This window comes from Ochotona princeps, chromosome 23 (assembly GCF_030435755.1).
Source record: "Ochotona princeps isolate mOchPri1 chromosome 23, mOchPri1.hap1, whole genome shotgun sequence".
Taxonomy (NCBI): domain Eukaryota; kingdom Metazoa; phylum Chordata; class Mammalia; order Lagomorpha; family Ochotonidae; genus Ochotona; species Ochotona princeps.
Window position 1 is genome coordinate 3,302,200 of NC_080854.1, and position 20,902 is coordinate 3,323,101.

At 49.8% G+C, this 20,902-nt stretch overlaps 1 protein-coding gene across 8 annotated transcripts in view; it reads right to left on the reverse strand.

The window, feature by feature from the left end:
• Positions 1-9,961: 9,961 nt before the first annotated feature.
• Positions 9,962-20,902, reverse strand: part of MAST4 (microtubule associated serine/threonine kinase family member 4) — a 606,692-nt gene continuing 595,751 nt past the window's right edge. For all 8 annotated transcript variants that reach the window (XM_058679964.1, XM_058679962.1, XM_058679963.1 and 5 more), the window contains 3 exons: positions 16,534-16,670; positions 14,124-14,305; positions 9,962-13,860 (listed from right to left, as the gene is read on the reverse strand). In XM_058679964.1, coding sequence (XP_058535947.1) covers positions 9,998-13,860; positions 14,124-14,305; positions 16,534-16,670 — 4,182 coding nt within the window. In that variant the 3' untranslated portion in view covers positions 9,962-9,997. The remainder of the gene's footprint in view (positions 13,861-14,123; positions 14,306-16,533; positions 16,671-20,902) is intronic.

Sequence of the window (20,902 nt, forward strand, 5' to 3'; positions counted from 1 at the left end):
GCCTCTTTAGGACCCAAGTGGGTGGGGCTTTTGAAATCAGGTTGTTCAGCTGTTTCCTAAGACCAATGAAGGGTGGTTGGGGCTGCCCAGTTCCTTGTCCAGCTGTCTGTGGACTGAGCTATTCAGGATTGGTCATCTGGTCGCTTTCCAAAGAAGAAGGTACATGACAAGGGTACCCAGCTGTTTCTGGGGCAGTGGGAAAACGGGCAAGGAAACCCACTGTTGAGAGCGCCTAACGATCTATGGGGCTGTCTAGCACAGCACCGCAGACCAACGCCCTGGCGAGGGCAGCAGTAAACAAGTTCAGGAAGTGTCTTCCCCTTGGGGCGTGGCTGCGTGTCCTGCCTGCTGGAGTGACCTTTTAGCTGATTGGCTAGGTGTTATATATAAGCAGGTTGGGTCCTGGAGCAGAGAGCAGAGTAGAGACAAAGAAGGAGCAGACGGCTCTCCTGTTTGCATGCTGCCTGATGGAATAGAGTTCCTACACAGTCACTCAGCGTCTGGTTTTCTTCCGCGGGTCCGGAGATTCCCCGACAACCCACCTCTTCCCTGATGATAGATATGAAGGCCAAATCTACCAGACTGTGCCACCCAGGTACTTCCTGGTTCACAGGCACTGTTCTCTGTGTGCTGTGTGCTTAGTTCCCTTCTTGATACGGCCATTGAGACTCTCCCATCTCTGCACTTCCCATGCCGTGTTGACCCTGCTGCCCACTGCCTCGAAGGTAGGGCCTTCCTCATCTGAGCTACCCAGGGTTAGGGCAGCACTGCTGGAAGCAGTCCTTCTGCTGCATGGCTGCACAATTCCAGAGGCTTGGCACTTGAGCATGGGTCTCACTGCAATAAGTTGCAGAAATACTTAGCAAGCTTAGGCCTGGTACCGGGACCTGGACTGCATTTCCCTCTTCTTTTTGTTTTTAAGATATTTTGAAATTGTAAAGTCAGGTATACAGAGAGGAGGAGAGACAGAGAGGAAGATCTTTCGTCCACTGATTCCTCCCCAAGTGAGCCACAACGGCTGGAGCTGAGTCGATCTGAAACCAGGAGCCCAGAGCCTCTTCCAGGTCTCCCACAGGGGTACAGGATCCCAAGGCCTTGGGCCATCCTCAACAGCCTTCCCAGGCCACAGTCGGGGAGTTGGATGGGAAGCAGGGCCACAGTGACGCGAACCAAAACCTATATGGGATCTGGGTGTGTGCAAGGTGAGGACTTTAGCCACTAGGCTACCAAGCTGGACCCTGCATCCCCTTCTCTTGCCCCCAGGCAGGGTCTGTGTCTCTCCACCCTGCTGTGAGGAGGTTGGAGAGGGATTACTCCTTTCTTTCTTCTTCAAAGTGTCTTTTCCTGTTTAGCTAGATCCAGGCAATACGGCAAATTCTAATTATTTTGGTTCCAAAGTAATATAAGAGCCCCTGAAGCAACTGAAAGGGTGTTATTAAGTTAATTAGGACCACTTGAAAGCTCAAATTGTATGCAAAGCATTTTTGGGTCAGAGCTGCTAGATCTTTTGAGTTGTATTTATATGGCAGTATTACAGTTTTCCAAATCCTATAAGTTGTGCAGAACTTGATAGTAGGATACAGTGCTATCAGACACAACTTCAGTTATCATGTCGTAAGATTATTTCCACATCAATTGCATCATCGTTGTCATGAGTCTCTAACCCTGGCCATTGGAAGCTTTGTCATTTCACACAAGGTTTGTTTACTTCTGCCTAAAGTGTTTCATCTTCACAAAGACTCATTGAAATGACTCAGACAAGTTCAGAGTTTCTTCACTTTGGGATCATGTCCTTGGGCTGAATTAGAATCCCTAGAATTTTCATGGACTGGTTGACTGTTCCTAAGTCTGCTGCTGATCTAGCATCAGACACAACAGGACAGGTTCTTGCAGGTTTCCTTTCTGGGTCAACTCATGCCAGTATTGTTGGGAAGTACAATTGAGTGAACGCCTAAAGATTCATCTCAGACTGCCTGCTATGACTTGTTATATACTTGAATTGGATGAACAAACCTGCTGTTTGGAAGGAATTAAGTTCAGTTTTAAATATGGACTCATGGAGGGCCTGGGAAACCACTTGGTCTCTCCTGGATGTGTTTTATTTATGTATTTGAAAGGCAAGGGAGGCACACACACTCACACACCCATCCCTCTGCCACTCAAGTCCCTGTAAAATGTGGGGCTGGACCAGGTTAAAGCTAAGAGTTGTCTCCCAACCATTCGAGCCGTCACCCTCTGCTTCCCAAAGTGAGCATTTGCAGGAAAATGGAGTGGGGAGTTGAGGCAAATCTCAGACCCAGGTACACTGATATTGGGCGTGGACATCCTGCACCAAATGCCTGCCCCTCCTGATTCTAGAAAGCCTCTGTGGCTGGAGGATTTGCGCTTTGATCTCTGATGGAGTAGGCAACCGTGGACTTATGACTGGTCTTCTGTTATCTCATGATGGACTTACATGGGTACTTTTCTCATGCCTCCCACTGCAGTAAATCTTGAGGGACCAGAAACTTAACATCTCAACATTTAAGGGAGTCTTCCGGACTCCTGGAAATGTACACTATTTGGAGACTTTAAGGCAAAGCCAATGAGGCAAAACCTCCTCTAGAAGCAAACAACATTTTAAGATATACCAGCTTATTTATTTATTTTTTTTTGTCAAGCTGCCAGAACAATCATCATCATGAGGTTCTTATTTCTGATTTCCTAGTGGGGTTTTCAGTTGATTGGGATAGACTAGTGACTCAACCCCCAAAGCCAGGTTCTCATTCTCTGCTTTCTACCCAGATATGGGGTGCTAGATAACTGGCTGAACTGGGAGGAGTCTGCCCATGCTGTATATGGTTAGATACGTTACAATCCGTAAAGACCCCATTACAGAAAATTAACAGGAGTCTTTTGTTAAAATAGAACCCTCACCCAGGGTTGGGGCAGGGACTCTTTAATCATCTGATTTATGAGGATTATGGTTAATGAGCATGCTTCAACTCTTGATAATCTAATTTTTTTAAAGATTTTATTATTATTATTGGAAAGCCGGATATACAGAGAGGAGGAGAGACAGAGAGGAAGATCTTCCATCCGATGTTTCACTCCCCAAGTGAGCCGCAACGGGCCGGTGCGCGCCGATCCGAAGCCAGGAACCAGGAACCTCTTCCGGGTCTCCCACGCGGGTGCAGGGTCCCAAAGCTTCGGGCCGTCCTCAACTGCTTTCCCAGGCCACAAGCAGGGAGCTGGATGGGAAGTGGAGCTGCCAGGATTAGAACCGGCGCCCCTATGGGATCCCGGGGCTTTCAAGGCGAGGACTTTAGCTGCTAGGCCACGACGCCGGGCCCAATAATCTAATTTTTTTTAACAATTTACTGGGCCTGGTACTTTGGCTCAGTGGCTAAATTCTTGCCTGCATCCCCCAGGATCTCATACGGGTTCTGGTTCGTGTCCCAGCTGCTCTATTTCCCATCCAGCTCCTTGTTTTGGCCTGGCAAAGCAGTTGAGGATGGCCCAAGGCATTGGGACCCCAAAACCACATGGGAGACATGGAAGAAGCTCCTGGCTTCAGATGGGCTCAGCGCTAGCCATTGCAGCTACTTGGGGAGTAAACCAAGCAGACCAAAGGTCTTTCGGTCTCTCCTCCCTGTGAATCTAACTTTCCAATAAAAATAAATAAATCTTTTAAAAACTAATTTACTTACGTTACTTAAAAGTCAGAGTTACAGAGAGAGAGGAACAGACAGAGGAAAGGACCATCTACCAGGTTCATTCTCCAAATGACCCCAAAGGCTAGAGGTTGACCTATGCAGAGCTGGGAGCCAGGGCTGTTTCTGGGTCTCCTAAGTGGGTACAAGTGCCCAAGATTTTGGGCCATCCTCTTCTGCTTTCCCAGATCATTAGTAGGAAGCTGGAATTGAAATGGTACAACCAGGACTAGAACCAGCGCCTGTGTGGTATTACAAAGCCATGGGCAGAGACTTAGCCTGATATGCCACCATGCCAGCCCCTGATGCTCTATGCTTAACAGTTGTCATGGTTATCACCCTAGTACTCTCTGTTCTCTCATCTGCATGCCACCATCTGCCAAGTGGTCTTTCTCCAAGAGATGAAAATGGCTTTATCAGGAGGACGCCATAACTTACCCATGATATTTGGAGACTGGAATCCCATGATGACATTGTTTGAAGGTGACACAGATACTCTTAAGTTTTGATCGGATTCTCCAATGATAGAACATTGTTAAAGAGAAACTGTTGAAGTTTTGCAGGAAGCTGTGACATGAGTCAGGCACCCGCATTTCGCTAAACCAAGATAGACTTTAGTCACGGGGACTTAAGTTTTGGCTGAATGTGGAAGGTCCTGCAAAGGCTATAAACATGTAACTAATTAGGTTGTAATCAAATGGCTGATTAGTTAAAGTTTCTGTGCTTTGTTTTTATTTTCCTCTATGTGCCGTCTGATCATGTGGTTGATAGAAGGCTTCAACACCTTTTTTAGTTCTGGGAGCTGCCAATCATTGAACATTTCATTTTTGCTTTACTCAAACTCTATGAAATTTAACGGGTCTACAGAGCTTTCCTCTCTGAAGCACTGACAATCTAATAAGTTGAAGTTATGACATGATTTTGTCTCTTGGAATGCACAGTTCTGGTCATTTTATGGTTTGTTCTGAGAATGGGTGCCAATGATTCAAGATCTACATTGTCTGAACTTTCATACAACTTGAACTTGGGACAAAGTGCCTGGCTTTTAACATGAAGTAAGTAATGAAATCAACCTTGGCTATTGCTAATGCTTATTTTTAATATGTAAAACATGTACAGTAGAAGCCACAGTTGTGGACAAAGAGGGATAACTTAAAACACTTGAGGAATGACTAGGAAACAAATTCAGCTTAGAAAAAGAGCTCTACCGTAGAATTCTGTAACACTTGACTACAATGAAGGCAGCAGATTTCCTTAGTTAATGTAGGCATACTTTTTCATGTTGTATGTGTGCTGTGAGCCAAGAGTGCAGATGGAAAATTGCCCTCTGATTAATTACAACTAATAAAAGAGCCCGGTTTCGGAGAGTGATTAACTTCCTTTGCTGATACTTTTCTACCAAACTAATGATTTAGTACTGTATGATTTTTCTATGTGAAGGGAGAAAAAATACCTGGGTACTTCAAAAAGCCACGGAAGATGAAATTGAAGGATAAGTTCATTTTGGTGCAAGATTTGAGATCCATGCAAGCTTTTGTGTTTATGAGATACATTTTCCACGACCTTTTTTGGCCGTGTGTTTCCCGTGGCTTCTTGGTAAGATTCACCTGCCTCTCCTATCCACTGTTAAAAACAAGCAAGCAAACAACAAGAAACAGGTCCCTAGAGATTTTTGAGTGGCTCTGGGATGAAGCCTGGAAATCTGTATTTTTGTTGGCAAATAACTTCTCCGTCATGTCAAAATACAGAACGCCCGTGGGTGTGGCGTGGGGCCTGAGCGCCTGTATTCCTTGCAGCCTCACAAATAGTGCAACAGTTGCCGGTGTGGTAAAGAGACAGTCTAGGTAACTGGACCAGCAGTCCTATGGGACATTCCTTAGAGATCTGTTGGCAACAGCTTTACAAGGAAGTTGAGTTCATCTGTGTCACCCTGTGTGTCGGTGGTTTCTTTTTTTTTTTTTTGCTTTTCAACCTTGACTGCGTATTACAACCACCCAAGGGAGATAAAGATGCCTGGGCCCTTGGAGATTTGTTCAGGCAGGCAGCACTGACAGGAAGCAAGTCTGGTCATTTGAGATCCAGCGTAGCTGGAGGCTGGGCTGCCGACATGATTCACACACACATCGGGCAGTCATTGTCTCTGTTCCTCTTGTGTCTGGCTGCCGATTGCCCAATGTGACTGGCACGAGAGGGTCAGAGTATACATTTTTTAAATTCTACATCTTAAAAAATGTTTTTCTTCATTTCCGTTTCCAAGGCAAGAGTTCTCTGGTCCTCTTGGTAGTCTTGGCCCCCACTTGTTCTCCCCATTCTGAAAGAGAAATAGTCTTTTCTGTAGGCTGTATCCCACTGTATTTCTAGTTAGTTATAGCAATTTATTAAAAAATAGCGCCCTAGGCATCAAGGAAAAATGTAGCCTTCACTGCTAGGAAAATAGTATATTTCAAACACATATTTAACAACATTTGCATTAAAATAGTTGGAGTAAGTTAACATAATACTTTGTGGATGTTGCAGATACAAGAAGTTATGCCTAGGGGCTGGCATGTTGATGCAGGATGGTAAGCCATCACTGGCACCCCATACGAGAGAGCTTGTTTAAGACCCGGCTCTTGTCCAATGCAGCTCTCCACTCACAGACCCTGCTCCCAATACTTGGGCTCCTACGCCAAGCACTGGGAGAGAATGAGTCACTGTGAAAATGCAAGCCTGGCCCTGGATTCCTCTGGCTTCTAGGCATCTCTTGCACTCCTGTTAGAAAATCCTTGCTAGAGAAGCAAACACATAGGGTCACTTTTGGCCTATGAAACTACAAGTTAAATAATTGTTTAATAAAATATACAGCCTTGGGCATTTTGTTGCAGCAATGGAAAATGGGTTCCTAGGCTAGGATTGTGATTAAGGAGATGGTGTTATCTCAGAGAACATGAACATAGGGGCTTTCGTGTTTATAACATCGCATGAACGTTGGGAGGAACAGACTGGGGGTGATAAGGGCAGAGGAGGGACAGCAGTTAGTAGTCAGCTATTGAGTTTTTCTCGAAGAGAGACTATGCTGGCCACTGAAGTTACTGGAACCCCGGGGTGGAGGATGCATTTGTCTAGGAGAGCATTTTGCAAAAATAATGAACCTGATATTTTAGATACAAAGGGAGAAAGAGCTTACCAAAACATCTAGGATCTGGCTTGGAAGAAAGATAGGGGTATGCGGTGTCCCTTGAGGGAATGAAACACAGGGCAGAAGAACCATTTTTTTTTTTTTTTGGTTGGTTGGTTTTTCCAAAATTTTGGATGTGAGGTAGAGGAATTCAGCAGAAATGCCCAGTGTTCAAGGGGACAGGCACTTGAAGAAGGAAGCGGATGTTCTCAGAACATAGAAAAGACAGTGGAAACAGGTTTGGAGGGTCGGGGAAGAATGATGGTCCATGGGAACTTGGTCCATTGTAAGTGATGTCTTGAAAAGTGGGCTTCCGGCCACTGGTGAGCTTCCCAGAGCAAAGCTGCCGGTGTGGAGGACAGAAGCCAGATTTCAGTGAGGAGAGAAGGGATGTGAAGACGGGAAATATCAAGTGCGGTCCATGGGGCAGTCTAGGCAAGGGTTTCCTTAGAGAGAAGGGAGGAAGCAATGCTGATGCCAAGGGGCTGAGGCAAGGAGGGAGAGGCCCCTTTTGTCTCTGTTAGTGTGGGTGCTTCAGGCGAGGAAAACCATTGGTAGGAAAAACAGGAAGTGGCTATAATTCCTTAACTTTGAAGATTGGATTCTATGTTCATTACTTTTTTTTTTTTTTTTTTTTTTTTTTTAGAAAAAGGAAAACTGGTCCATGCAACAGAAATGCAATTTTCAACCCCCCGCCCCCTACTCTCTCTACTATGACTGGTTAGGACTCGAGTTTGGGTGTGTGTGCGTGTGTGTGCATGTTGGAAAAATCTCATCACTCGTCATCTGTTCATGCTAAATTTTTATTCAATGTTATGCAACTGCATAAGTATAAATATCTGTTCAATGTACAACAATGATGACATCCATAGGGAATTTCTTAGAGAAAATAAGACTGCAAACACTTTATTGCACAGAGTCTAACAAACTTTGAAGCTGGTAAATCTACAGCTGGGAGTACTACCAACGAGCACATCTTACGATCACACAGAGACTGACCAACTAGAACACCGGAGAACTTTCACCAGCTGATTGGAGAGGTTTACAACAAACAACAAGTATTACACGGATTCAATCTTAGGTATTCTCGACTCATCCAAAAATGCAAAAACATATTTGGCAGAAATGATAATATGCTATACAAAATTTACATAAAAATATCATCTGTAAACAAGCAGCTAGTTGTGCTTCAAAGGAAACTGAACAGTTAAAAAGCAAAGGCTGTAAACCATGACCGACCTCCCCAACAGACCTGTCTGAGTGTAGAATTGGGCTAGAACGACCACCATACACAGATATGTATTAACAAACGTTGAGACCACTTCTGAAAGTCATGTGATTTCTTGTAACACAGCCGTTTCTTCTATACTTTCACAATGGAGTGATAGGGGCTAGCTAAAACTACATGGAAAAAAATTAGAGACAAAGAGGAGCACACTTTTTTTTTTTTTTGCCATTGCCAACTCGTAACAAAGGACTACGGACTGATGCCTTTGTCTTTGGATTGGAACTTCTAGCCCCTGTTGGACGAGTCGCACTGCGTAGGCCATAAGATGACGCTGTGCTTAGAGAAACAACTTTAGAGCAGAAAGGTAGTAAGGCATCCCCGAGGGACTCTGGGTGTTGGATTCATTATTGACCTAGTAACAGATATTTTTTTTTTTCTGATAAAACAAAATAAACATCCAGGGGGTGGATCCCAAGCATCTCAGAAATACCTATCTGTGTTTTCTCTTAGTGTCTTCCTTGATTCTTATGTCAGCAAGTGCCATCTGACAGCACAAAACAAGCCATCTGCAAAAACAAGAGAAACTTGGCACGCAAGTGTTGGGACAGAGTGTACACGTTTTACGATATACAAAGTTTAAATAAGGCTTAGCAAAAGTAAAAAGGATGGTCACATTCAAGCACCAAATAGCTCCAACAAGTGTCTTTGTTACAAAAATTGCTGCTCTTGGGTTTTTTTTTTTTTTTTGCATACAAATAAGGAGATCATGTTATGAAATATATGGAGCTACTTGATGCACCAGAAAAGAATGTGAAACCTGGGGAACTTGCTAAAAACAGCAAGTTTCAACTACAACATAAGGCCCCAGCTATGTACTCAAATGTATCTGATGTCCTGGTTATTCCTTAGCATATATGTTAGGATGCCAAAATCCGCCCCCCAGTTCTTTTCTCAAAAAGGAAAAAAAAAAAAAAAAAGCAAATGTAAAAGTTCTTCCGATGTCTCAGCCTAAGCACTCGCAGGTTTTGCACGAGGCCATTTTCCTGTCCCTTCAGGGCAGGGCTGGTGCGGGACCAGTGCGCTGTGCTGTGTGTTATCTGCTCACAGCGGGAAGGCCTGAGTTTAAGAGGTTGAAAAGGAGGAAGAGAAAGACAACAGAAAGCAAGCTTAGGTGGGTAAGTCCCTGCTCTGCCTCACCACTCACACGCCTCCAAAGACGCCTGGCCCATCGGACGTGTGGACCCTATATCACGGCACCCATGGGGACGGCCCTGATGCAGAAATGGCCAGCTCCAGGCGCTCTGGCCATTCCTAGGCTGGGAGGATTCCACAGGCGGCCAGGAGGGGAGAGCCAAGCTGTTGGCTTTACTCTGGACAGTCGGGTCGCCAGAGCCAGTGCCATCAGAAACTGGTTAAAAATCCACATAAAATCTCAAATCTCCTATATTTCAAGGTTTTCCTCTTGACCTCTAGTTCATGTCATAGCTTCTAAAAAATGGAGCCTTAAAAGATCCTCTTTAAACACAGACCCAAACATGTTGGTGAATGTGTCAATATACAAGACTATGGATGGATCCATTTTTTTCACATACACCCCAGTTCTGAGCGTCTTGCTTTATTACATTACCGGAAATGTTAAAGCTAACATCTCATGAGAAATGGAAGCGGGGGGGGGGGGCTGTAGTAGACGCCATTAGCAGCAAGAAATACACTCCACATCCCAAACCAAACACATGGCTAGATATGTACAGGGATCTTTCTCCTCCACAGGCCGCATCTCAGGTCGGGTACTTTCTTTTCACAGTCTCTGGTAACAGTTTCAGAGGTTACAGCTGGGAAGGCATCTGGAAGGAAGCCGCTGGTTCGCTCGCGCCCCTCGTTCCTTTCAGCAGGTGGGCAACACCTGCCGCGCCCAGCAGCTTAGCACGCCTTTTTGTGTGGGCTGCTCCTCAAACTCTCTTTCCCCCGCCTCTGCCGCACTACGAAATCTTTCTCCGAGGAAAGGGTGATGGGGCGGTCCACGCTGGCAGCCGGGGACGGCTTGGCGGCATCTCTGCCCGCAGTGTGCTTCCTGGCCGGGGCAGGCTCTGTCGCCCCCCGTGTCTCCCTGTTTCCCGAGAGCGCGCGGTGCCGGGTACTGGCCCTGTCCCACGAGCTAGGCTCTGGCTGCTGGGCCTCGGTGGGCGGGGTGGAGACTTGGAAGGAGGGCAAAGAGTCGCTCTTGGTCATCTGGGTTCTGCCTTCGCCCCCCGCGGGAGCCCTGCGCTGGTCCCGGGAGGCGGTGAGCTCCACGGTGCCCGCGTGGCCCTTGGTGGATGCGGCCGCCTCCTCGGCGGCGGCGGCGGCAGCAGCGCTGGCCTCCCGTCCTCGGGATCCGGCTTCTGGGAAGCTGCAGGAGTAGCTGAGCGGTTTCTCGGGAGGAGCCACGACCCGCAAGGTGCTCTGCCCGGACACCGAGGGCGACCGCTTCATGCCACCCGGCTTGGCGGCCTCGGCTGGCGGCTTCGGGGCGCCGTTGCCTTTCACTCTGGCTTCGGCGCAGCCCTTCCCGGACCCCGTGGCCGGCCTCTCGGTGGCTCCTTTGGGTCGGCCCTCCGTGTGCGCAGGGGACGGGCTGGCCTCTGGCTTGATGCTGTCTGCTGGCGTGTGGTAAAGTGCTTCTATGGGTTTCTTCCCTTCGGGAGCCGGCTGGCCAGAGCTTTTGTCTGTCTGTCTGCAGGCAGCAGGAGGAGGGCAATCTTTCACAGTGGCTGGTTTGGGCTGCTTTGGAAACAGGCTTGGCTTGTCAGTGGCTGCGGGCAACTCCTGGTCCACTGGCTGGCTGAGGCCCGGGTGTCCTTGTTTGGGTCCTTGCACAGGCTTATTATCCAGGGCCTCTGGGGGCCGCCCACTACTGAGGGTCTGCAGTCTGGCATCTGGCAGGCTCCCTTCAGCTTTCAGGGGGCTGCAGGGCCCAGCATCTCCCTGGTCAACCACGCTACAACCTCTGATCTGGGCGTCTGCATCCAACACGGCTTTGCTGCTGCCCTTGCCCGAACTGGAGAGGGCCTGGCTAGCAGGTTCTTTGCCCTTGGCAGCCCCGATGATGCTGGGTTTGGGGGCGGAGAGGGACTTCTCTGGGTGCTTTGATTTTGTGGGGCTGGGCTCAGGGCCAGGCTGCTTGTGGCTACTGTTGTCGCTGGGCACTGAGGCAGGCTTGGCAGGGTCCTGGAGGCCTGGGTTGCATTCTGCAGTGGTGGCCTTGGGCCCCAGCTCTCTGCCAGAAGCGTGACTCAGGGCACTGCACTGCTGCCATGAGGGCAAGGCCAGGCCGGGCAGGTCTTTGGTGGGCAGCAGGGGCTGAGGGCTACTGGTCAGAGGTCTCTGTGTAGGTTGCTCCTTCCGCTCCGGGGGCTCCTTGGCGTTGTCCTGCAGGCCTGGGAGACGCACAAGCTGCTCGTTCTTGCCTCCGTCACTTCCGGGCAGACAGTACCTGGCAGGAGGGCCCTTGGCCTTGGGCTCCAGGCTACCTCTGCCCTTGCCAAGCTCCTTGTCACAAGGAGCCCCGGCTGAGTGTAAGGAAGACTCCTGCCTGGGCAGTGGCCTCTCCTCCTCCCGGCCATCTTTGTGGTTGGTTTTCCTCCAAGGCCCGGCCACCGTTGCCTCGGTTGCTGCCACGTTGTCTGGGCTCTGGCTCTGCGCATGGAGATACGGGCAGGTCCTTCCCACAGATGGGAGGCCTGGGGAACCGTCGCTGGACCTGATGCTTTCTGGAGGACTTGGTTCCCCAGAGGGCTGTCTGTGTGTGTCAGCCCTGGAGGTGGGTCGCTCGCTTCTGGCTGTGGGAGGGCCCCTCTCGCACGGTTCCCTCGACTTCTCCTTCGAAGGGACCCCTTCGGGGGCAGTTGTTTCCCGTGGCCTGCCAGGGTCTGCACTGTGCGGGCTCTGTGCTGGGCAGGGGAGGAGCTTGGTGTCCATGGGGGTGGGACGACTCTCTCTCTGTGGCAGAGTCTCAGTGACTGTCCCAGGGCTCCTGCTCATGAGGCGAGTAACTCTCCGGTCTGGCTTCAGCTCCTGGGCAGGGGCTGGAGTTGCTGGTGGCGCCTGCAGACTCCGGCTGGGGGGCAGGAACCGGGGCTCGAGGAGGTACGACTTACTCACCTTTAAGCTAGCAGGGGAAAGCTCTTTGGGATCCGCAGTTTCGCCCTTTTTCTCGCTGCTGCTGATGGGAGTGCCCGGTGGCATGGGAGGCCCCACGTCACTGCCTGGGCTGGGACTCAGGACAGACTCTGGGGAAAGCAGCTCCGGCTTGGAGGCCTGGGGTCCCGACAGGAGGGCGATGTCTAAAGTACCCTCGAGGGGCTTCAGGCACGAAACCGATCTACCTTCCAGCTTATACTCGGGGCTCTTCCTGACCGGGGACTCGGTGGAGGTCACCAAGCCCGGCTTCTCTGTTCCCCCGTCCACTCGGCCAGCTAAGGCCTTGAGAGGAACAAAGGAGCTGGTGCTCATCGGGGCTGGGTGGTTGCTGTTGATAAACGCCCGGCTCTCGACTACCGTCGGGGTGTCCTGCTGCCCACCCATGGGCCGGAGGGGGGTCCCCGGCAGGCACTCTTGGGTGTTGGTCGTCAGCCCTGGGCCGGAGCTGTCATCTTTGTCTTCGACTGCCACTTTCTTCCAGAGGTAATCGATGTTGGCCAGCCTGCCGTCTAGCTTCTCACTGCGGAAGTGCTCCTTGACCTGGGGACCCTTCTCCGCGTGCTCACCCCGCCCAGAGGAGGTGGGCCTCTCCAGGGAAGCACAGACCCCGTCCTGCAGGGGCCTGGCAGCAAGGGCCCGTTTGGAGTCCCCTGGGCCCTGGCTGTGCTCCTTGGGTGCTGGACTGCAGCCAGGGGCTGCCACTGCATCCAAGGTGGCCCCCTCGGTGGCCCGCACACTGGCCTGCTTGTGCAGGGCATCTCGTAGCAAGCTGCCCATCGTCGGGGTCTCCGGCCCGGTGGCTTTGCTGTCAAAATGACCTGCTCTTTCTAAAGCTTTGGAGTAAACTTTCTTCTCTCTCTCCTCCCGCCTTGATAGAGGGTGATTTTCCAAGTCACTCTTGAGACCAGGGGCTTTCTGTGAGGGTTCTTGTTTGTCTGGGAGGCCCTCTGGTTTCTTGACCACCACCTTGGCCTTCAGCTTGTCCCGGTCCAGGTCGTCCACCGACTCCTGTCGGCCTAGCTTCCTGGAGACGGGGCGCTTCAGGCAGCCTTGCTCCACCGGGCGGGCGCGGCTGAGAGAGGGCGCATCGCACATACTCTCCTCCAGGCTCTGCAGCGTGACCTCCCGCTGGCTCTGCTCCCGCTGCACCTCTTCCTGGGTCACTTCCAGGCTGTGCTTGCGTGAGCACAGGTGCTTCTTGTCACCACCGTAGGAGGGTGCCAGTTTCTCCTCGGACTGCACGCGTTTGAGCAGTGGGGATCGCGGGGGCTCAGCGCTCTTGGGCCTCACCACGTGTCTGACGATGGTGGGAGGGGAGTGCATCTTGTTGGGAAAGGCTTGGGCGATCTTGGCGCTGCCCAGGGAGTGTCCCAGCAGCGGGGATGGTGAGCGCTGGGGAGAGGTGGGCTGGGGAGTCGGAGAGGGCGTCCGGGCCAGTGGAGACAGGGGGATGCTGCCAGCCGACTTCCGGCGTCCTGAGCGGTATCTCTGCCCGCTGAGCTTGGGAGCCAGGCCATGGAGTGTGCTGGGCCGGATGTGCCCCGACCCCGCTGGGGAGTTGGGGGCGCTAGAACTTGGGGAGCTGCTCTGGGAGGAATTAGTACCTGCAGGGGATTGGGGGGATGGAAGACAAGGCTGTGAGCATCCAAGATCTCCCTGGTTCTCTTCCCACGTCCAACCCACGCTGCTTAAGGTAAGGTTGGGAAAGGGCAGTTGCTGAGCGTCCTCCCCTCCCCCAGGCTAAGCCCAGGCTCTCAAACACTGCCTGTGTCACGCGGAAGTCACGTGGTGGTTTCCCAGGGTCCCAGAGGGTGACTTTTTCTCGCTCCCCACTTTCTCACTGTCTAGATCCGGGACCCTCACTCACCCGATGGGAAGTCGGGGGTGGAGCGATAACTGGGCGTGGGGGAGCGAGGGGACAGGCTGTGCGTGGGCGACCCGGGCAGGCTCTCTCCTGAGGATAGGGACCTGTTCAGGCAGGAGAAGCTCCGGCTGGTATGGAGTAAGGGAGATGGCTGCTTGGCCAACTTCTTGAAAAGGGATCTCCTTCTGCAATGAAAACAGATGTACTGAGAAGGGGGCACGTACGGAGGAGCTCGCGCGTCCCCACCCCAGCACCCACGAGGTCAGCTCGTGGCTTCGTCAGAACTGATGTGTTGACCCCATTTAACTAAGGGAGCATGCAAGGTCTGGGATGGTGATGCAGTGAACAGGGGCTTCATTCATGAAGGGCTGCTTGCGGCGCTTTCACCCCTCCGGGCTCCTGAATGTTCCTGACAATGCAGCCTGTGCATTTACATAGAAAACACCCGGAAAGCTGAGGCAGAAGCTTACCGTGGCGGCAGAGGCTGGCAGCAACCATCAAAGTGAAATGTGCATTTTGAGCACATCTTAAAAAAAAAAAAACAACAGCTCTGGCAGCCGGTATTGAACCTCATGGTTAAGAAGGCAGAGGAAATGGGCCCGGCGGCGTGGCCTGGCGGCTGGGGTCCTCGCCTTGAACGCCCCGGGATCCCATATGGACGCCAGTTCTAATCCCGGCAGCTCCACTTCCCGTCCAGCTCCCTGCCTGTGGCCTGGGAAAGCAGTCGAGGACGGCCCAATGCATTGGGACCCTGCACCCGTGTGGGAGACCCCGAGGAGGTTCCTGGTTCCCGGCTTCGGATCAGCGCGCATCAGCCCATTGCGGCTCACTTGGGGAGTGAATCATCGGACGGAGGATCTTCCTCTCTGTCTCTCCTCCTCTCTGTATATCTGGCTGTAATAAAATGAATAAATCTTTAAAAAAAAAAAAAAGGCAGAGGAAACGCACAGCCCGTACGGGAGTGCCTGGGCTCCAAATGCATCTCCAGCCTTGCCACCAGAATGGACTCTGGGAGCCTGCGGCTCAGGTTCCTGAGAGATCTCGGGTCTGGTCTAGCCTGGAACCTGGCCACTGTGGGCATTCGAGGGATGCTCCTACTGTTTCTTCGATTTTCAAGAAAGAGGCAAAATGAAAATGAACAAGCTCAGCTGCCCTGACTCTTGGGTGCACACAGCTGTGTGGAGCTACTTTACCACTCCGAGAGACTAACCCTCTTCTCGTGAGCTCAAACAAAGCTGAGTCCTGCCCGGCCTTGAGCCAGTTTCTTCTAGATGACTTAAAAATGCGATCAACAATAAAGCGCCACCAAAAAAGAAGGATCCTAGAATTTGGGTGTGCAACTCTAAGCCAAGTAGTCACTTGGATTTAAAAGTCAAACAGTTCTATAAAATGAAAATGAAAAAGAGCTCATATATTCTGGTTTCTCTCCACTCCCCCCAAAGCCCCCGTTTCTCCCAGGTGTCTGTCTAAGGCTAAAAGACTATACTGATACTACTTAATTTTAAGAATAACCTGTGAATTTCCTAATGTGGGAGATGAGGATTAAGCTCTTCTACCACCCTCTACCACCTTTGCCATATGCCTCCCCTGTCTGTCTCTCCTGTATAAAAAGCCAAAACGTTTTTGGTGAGAAAAATGGCTAGTGTTTCATTCTGCAGTAGAAGTGCTGTTCACAGCCAGTCCATGTGCAGCGGAATTCTGTATCTTTGCTTCCACTGCTTGGGACTCTTGGCGTTCACAGATCATTCATTTCGGGTTTAATTTCTATCATTAGAGATCCTCTTAAGATAAGGAGAGATGCCCCGGCACGGTGCAGGAGGCACACCTGGAATGCCTGCCAGCATCCTGCTGGCATCCGCGTCAAGCCCAGAAAGCTGGTGCGCAGCGTATCCCAGGCTGCAAATGTGTGCGACCTGCTTAGGGTTTCCTGTCAGTCAAACAATGCCCTTTGAGTCCTGGGCTTACATAGAAGCTGTAAAGATGAAGTGATTTTACGATAGTTGGCCTTTTTTTTTAAAAGAAGAAAAACACCAACTGTTTGTTTTTAGATAAAGTAAAGGACCTTTTAAATGCGGATTGAATATGAAAAAAACTGCCTACAGGTCTGGTTCCTCAAATCCAAGTGCTCTGAAATGAAGTCTGGAGGCTTGAAAAACAGTAAAAGGTTTTGCATGGTGCTCACGCATGATAAAAAAGCAAGTTCTATCTTTGTACAATGAAAATATGTAAATCCTTTCACTAGGAAAAATAATGCTATTGTGACTACGAACTTGATCAGTGTGTGAAGTGCACTTCTGTATTTCCCATAGAGAAGTGAATGCTTGCATAGGACACGGATCTAAGCGAACCAGGGGATAACTTGTGTCCAGCACAGGCAAAGACCAGGCACTTTAGAAACGCCCCTTCCACTGACCTCTCCAGACTTTCTTTCTTCTTGGATTTCTTGCTCCGCCTCACCATCCGGCTCTTGTAGCTGTTTCTTCTAGCTGGTCCTGTTTTGATCGAAGTGTTTTCAAATGGGGTGGTGTTGATGGATACTTTATTTCCGCTCTGTGAAAAAGAAAAAATGAGGTGCTAGTCAAGCGAAGGAAAGTTGTGATGGAAAAATCAGAATCAGGTAATAAGATCCCAAATGAACTAGAGAGAGGCACCCTCAAATGTACACATGGCTCCGCTCGCTCAGTAACTTTTCCCTCTGTGGGGCTCTGCCAACACAGACCAGCCGTAAGGCCAAATGTGGAGGATCCGCAAGAGGCTGGCCACCAGGGTCCTCAGCTCTGAGTTCGAAATCTGCTCACTGACACAGGCAGGCTGCTTGTCCTTCTGGGAAGCAGCTTCCACTGCTGGCGGGGGGCCCAGTCCCAGCTCCCAGGGCTCGTGTGGCGGTTAAATGAGAGAAGGCAGACACAGCCCGCAACCCCAAGTGTGCCACATGGAAGGGGGCCTATAAATAACAGTTCTCTTCATCCATATGCATAAGGCCGCACATGCCCAGCGGCTGTCTGCTCTCGCTTGATTTATTTAACTTTTTTCTTCCTTTTTGTGTGTTTCCTTTGGCCTCGAAATTATAAGAGGGGAAAACTGAATGAGTCTTTTCATTTTAATTGCTTTAAAAGCTTCCTTTCTTTATTTTCATTAAAAAAAAAAAATCTTTGGAGATCCCTCCAATTGAACTGCTGATCTTAGAACCCCAACCATGAAGAGACTGTTAGCCAGTGGATTCTGAATAGGGCTCATTGCAATTGGAACTGAGAGATTGGCAGCAATCCAGAACTGATGAACTATCAAAACTGTGTGAGCAGGACCCTCAGAGCGCGCCTCCCGTTGGGGATCTGGGATGGGTGGGAGGTTGGGTGGGGCTTTTCCCTTTGTTTTTTTCCCTGACCCCAGATACAGGGTAAAATGATATTGCTGTGGAAACAATGGTATTACCCACTTTCACCCTGTAGCCCTTGACACTTTGTTCCCTAATCAACTAAGTAAGATCAATAAAAAAAAAAAAAAAAAAATCCGTCAACGTGCAAAACTGGTGAGTCTCTGCTCGCCAGAGGGCGCTCTGCCCCGACCCTGATCACAGAATCCAGAGAAGGTTCCAGGCAGAACCTTGTCTTTTCACTCAACCCTAGAGGGGCGCGGGCCTGGGGGTGTGGAAGGCGAGCTGAGGGCGGCTCTGCCTCAGCGACAGAGGCAAATTGAGCTTGGATTATGTCCTGAGTTGGTGGGGTGGCGGGGAGGAAAGAATGTGTCCTTTCAAAGTCAGACATGGCCCTGAGTACCTTAAAAGCAACACAGGGAAGGCCTGTTCCGAAGGCCTGGGACAGGGAGAATGCCCAGCAGCTCATCCCCACGTGGTACCAGGTCTTGGGGAGCTAAGTAGGTTGGGCGTGAGAGACTGGAGAAACAAAAATGACGGCTGTGATAAAATCCACTCTCCCTCCCCGGCTAGGGATAGAACCTGTGGCTTCATAAGATGGAGACTAGACAGCATAAATAGCTAGATTAAAATCACTGGGGAACCCCTCGCCCGATGCCACGGTCACCTCTCCATCCATTTGCTGCTCGGTTTTCTCAGGCAAGTATCAGCATATGTTCTCATTGATGGACATGTTTCACGTTATATAATTCTGAACATGATTTTTTTAAAAATACATAAAGAATATATTGCCTCAATGAGAGAATGAGAATTTAACCATTTCCGTACTGCTGTTTTCCATGTCGTTTATTATGGTTAGTGGTAGCTCTTCAGGAAACGGCTTGTTCCCGTCTCGCATCTGGTTTAGCCCTGGAGAGTCCTGGTCTTTCATTCTTGGTTTTACAGTTGCTTGTATGTTCAAGAACAAATAACCCCACACCTGTGTCAGATTTGTGCAAAATAGGGTTTGAACTTCAACGGAAGTTTGTTATTCTGAAAGAATACATTAGGAACTCTTTATGCAAATGCAAAAACTTGACTAGCATGGCGGCTGACCTTCTGCTCTTGCCTTAAGAGGGGAATTCAGCGGATGGTGATAACTTCAGAGCTCATGGGAAGTTGGGGACTGAATTTACTTTGGTGCTCCAAAATGTTGAAATGCGTGCTTTAACAAAACAAACAAAAAAACTACTACATACTTGGAGCATTTGGAAGAGCCTTTGGGTAATGAATGGCGTCACCTGGAATTTGATGCGTGGCTGCTGTCTTTATTTTTTGCAATCACATCATGAGGTTGTTGGTTTCACCCTCATGACTCGGGACAATGGCCGCTTCTTTCCAAGGTCGTAGAGCCTGGTACATAGCCTGCCCCGGCCCTTCACCTGTCCCCCAGTGGCTTTGGGCACCCTGGCCCCTCAACTCCCCTGTGCCTGATATATGCATGCTTTGTCCTCAGCCAGGGGACAGAAACACCATGACACGGTGTAAGATAAACGCAGAAATGAATGAAGATCAGAATCTACTAAACAAGAGCCTTAGTGTCACTAATTGCTGGCTGCCTTGACCCTCCAAAATCAAACCCAGTTTTCCCTTTGATGGTTGCCAAGGTAACCGGAGTAGGGCGCAGCCCAGGCCCAAAGCTGTAACCCGCATGGTTGGCAAAATCCTGGTGGGTCCCTGAGGCAGTAAGATCACCACTGCACCAATGAAGGGCGACCCCGCCCCAGCTTCCATGTAAGGGGAGTTTAAAACTCCCTTGCACGGCTCTTCCGGGCTTTTCTCTCCCTTTGCAGCCCCTTCCTCCGTGTCTGCCTTTCCACTGCACGGGGAAGCGAAGCTCATGACCATGGTTTCCCGGAATAAAGGCCATCTAAATTCTTCTTATACATTTGGCTGAGGTATTCTTTCCCTGGTGGTCGGCGAATCGTACACCCTTTTCTACATGTGATTTGTTCCACAGGAGTTAACTTTGATATGGGCCCAAAAGATAACCTCCCATTCACCAAGAATTCAGGGGCAAATATGAGGCTGGAAACGTTAGCGGTCGGATAAAAAAATGGCAAAAAAATTGGAGGGAAAAAAATCAAAATAGGCGAGGTTTGTGAAGCCTGCCATCTGGTGGATCCGTTCGGCTATAGCAAGTGCTTCCTTAACTGCTGCACATGGCTTACGGGGCTGGTTTGTCCTCTACTAACATAAAGGAGCAACTCAGTGGCACTTGTTCCAGAAATAACAGCAGCAACAGAAATTCTCACAGCAGACTCTTAAATGTTCAGTTAATTCACTTTCCCATTCAATTCTTTGTGATCCATGCACAGTGGGAGGGAAATTGTTTTAAGCTAGCCGAGTTGAATATAATAGTCTGGTTATGCAATTTCTTCTCTCAATCTGGCTCTCTCTGATAGCTGCTTATCAGTTGGCCTTGGGTAACTCACCTCCAGCTTAACTGTCTGCACACTGCTTTCTCTGCAAAGCTCTGCACAGTCTCCCACACGGACCCCCTTCATTCCTCAGCCCCACCCATCCTGCACACTGCATCCACACAGGCTGGGGGTTCCTTCTCACTAGGTTCCTTCTATCTCACGTGCCTTGCGGTCTCTAGCCATTGAATTTCCATCCCTCTTCATTCCTTCCCATCCCCATGAAAGGTAGCGGCATTGGTGGTATAGTGGTGAGCATAGCTGCCTTCCATCCCCATGAAAGATCTGAATTAACACCTATTTCCTGCACAGATACCCAATTTTTGTATGCAGTTCCTGTGCACCGTGGTGAAAGTCCATCCGTCCTCATTCGGAACTCGTGTTTGTGGCCTGATCCTCATGTGGGATTCTGTGATAACAGCCTGGCATACCCTCCCCAATCCACCCCAGTAAACATTAGACCGGAAGTCACTGCCACTGTTGGCAGTGGAGCGCCAGAGCTACACTGCCTGGTGGAAATTATCTGTTTAGACAGACTTGGGATGCTATAACTTTTCTCTGCTTTGGTTGGTTCACCAGTAAAATGGGGCATTTATTTTTACAGAGTCTAACTGTGAGAGCTGTCTGAGTCAATTTGTGCACACCACCACAAAGCTTGGCAGGAAGCAGGTGCGCCATTTGCTATTATTTGTGTGTGTCATTCCCATGTGATCCTTGCAGGACTTGACCCCAGCACATCAGGAACTCAGTCAATCTGATGCTCATTGATGGCCACCACTGCAGTATCTCCAGGCTTTTTCAAACTCTTGGAAAAAGGAACATATGAACCAGAGGCTGGTGAAGTTTTAAGACATCGCTTATGTCTTTGGGGCATTTACTCTGATGCTGTCCTAAGAAAGCAACCTGGTTAAATAGAAGTTTTCTGATAATGGAAGCTAAGACTGGCAGAC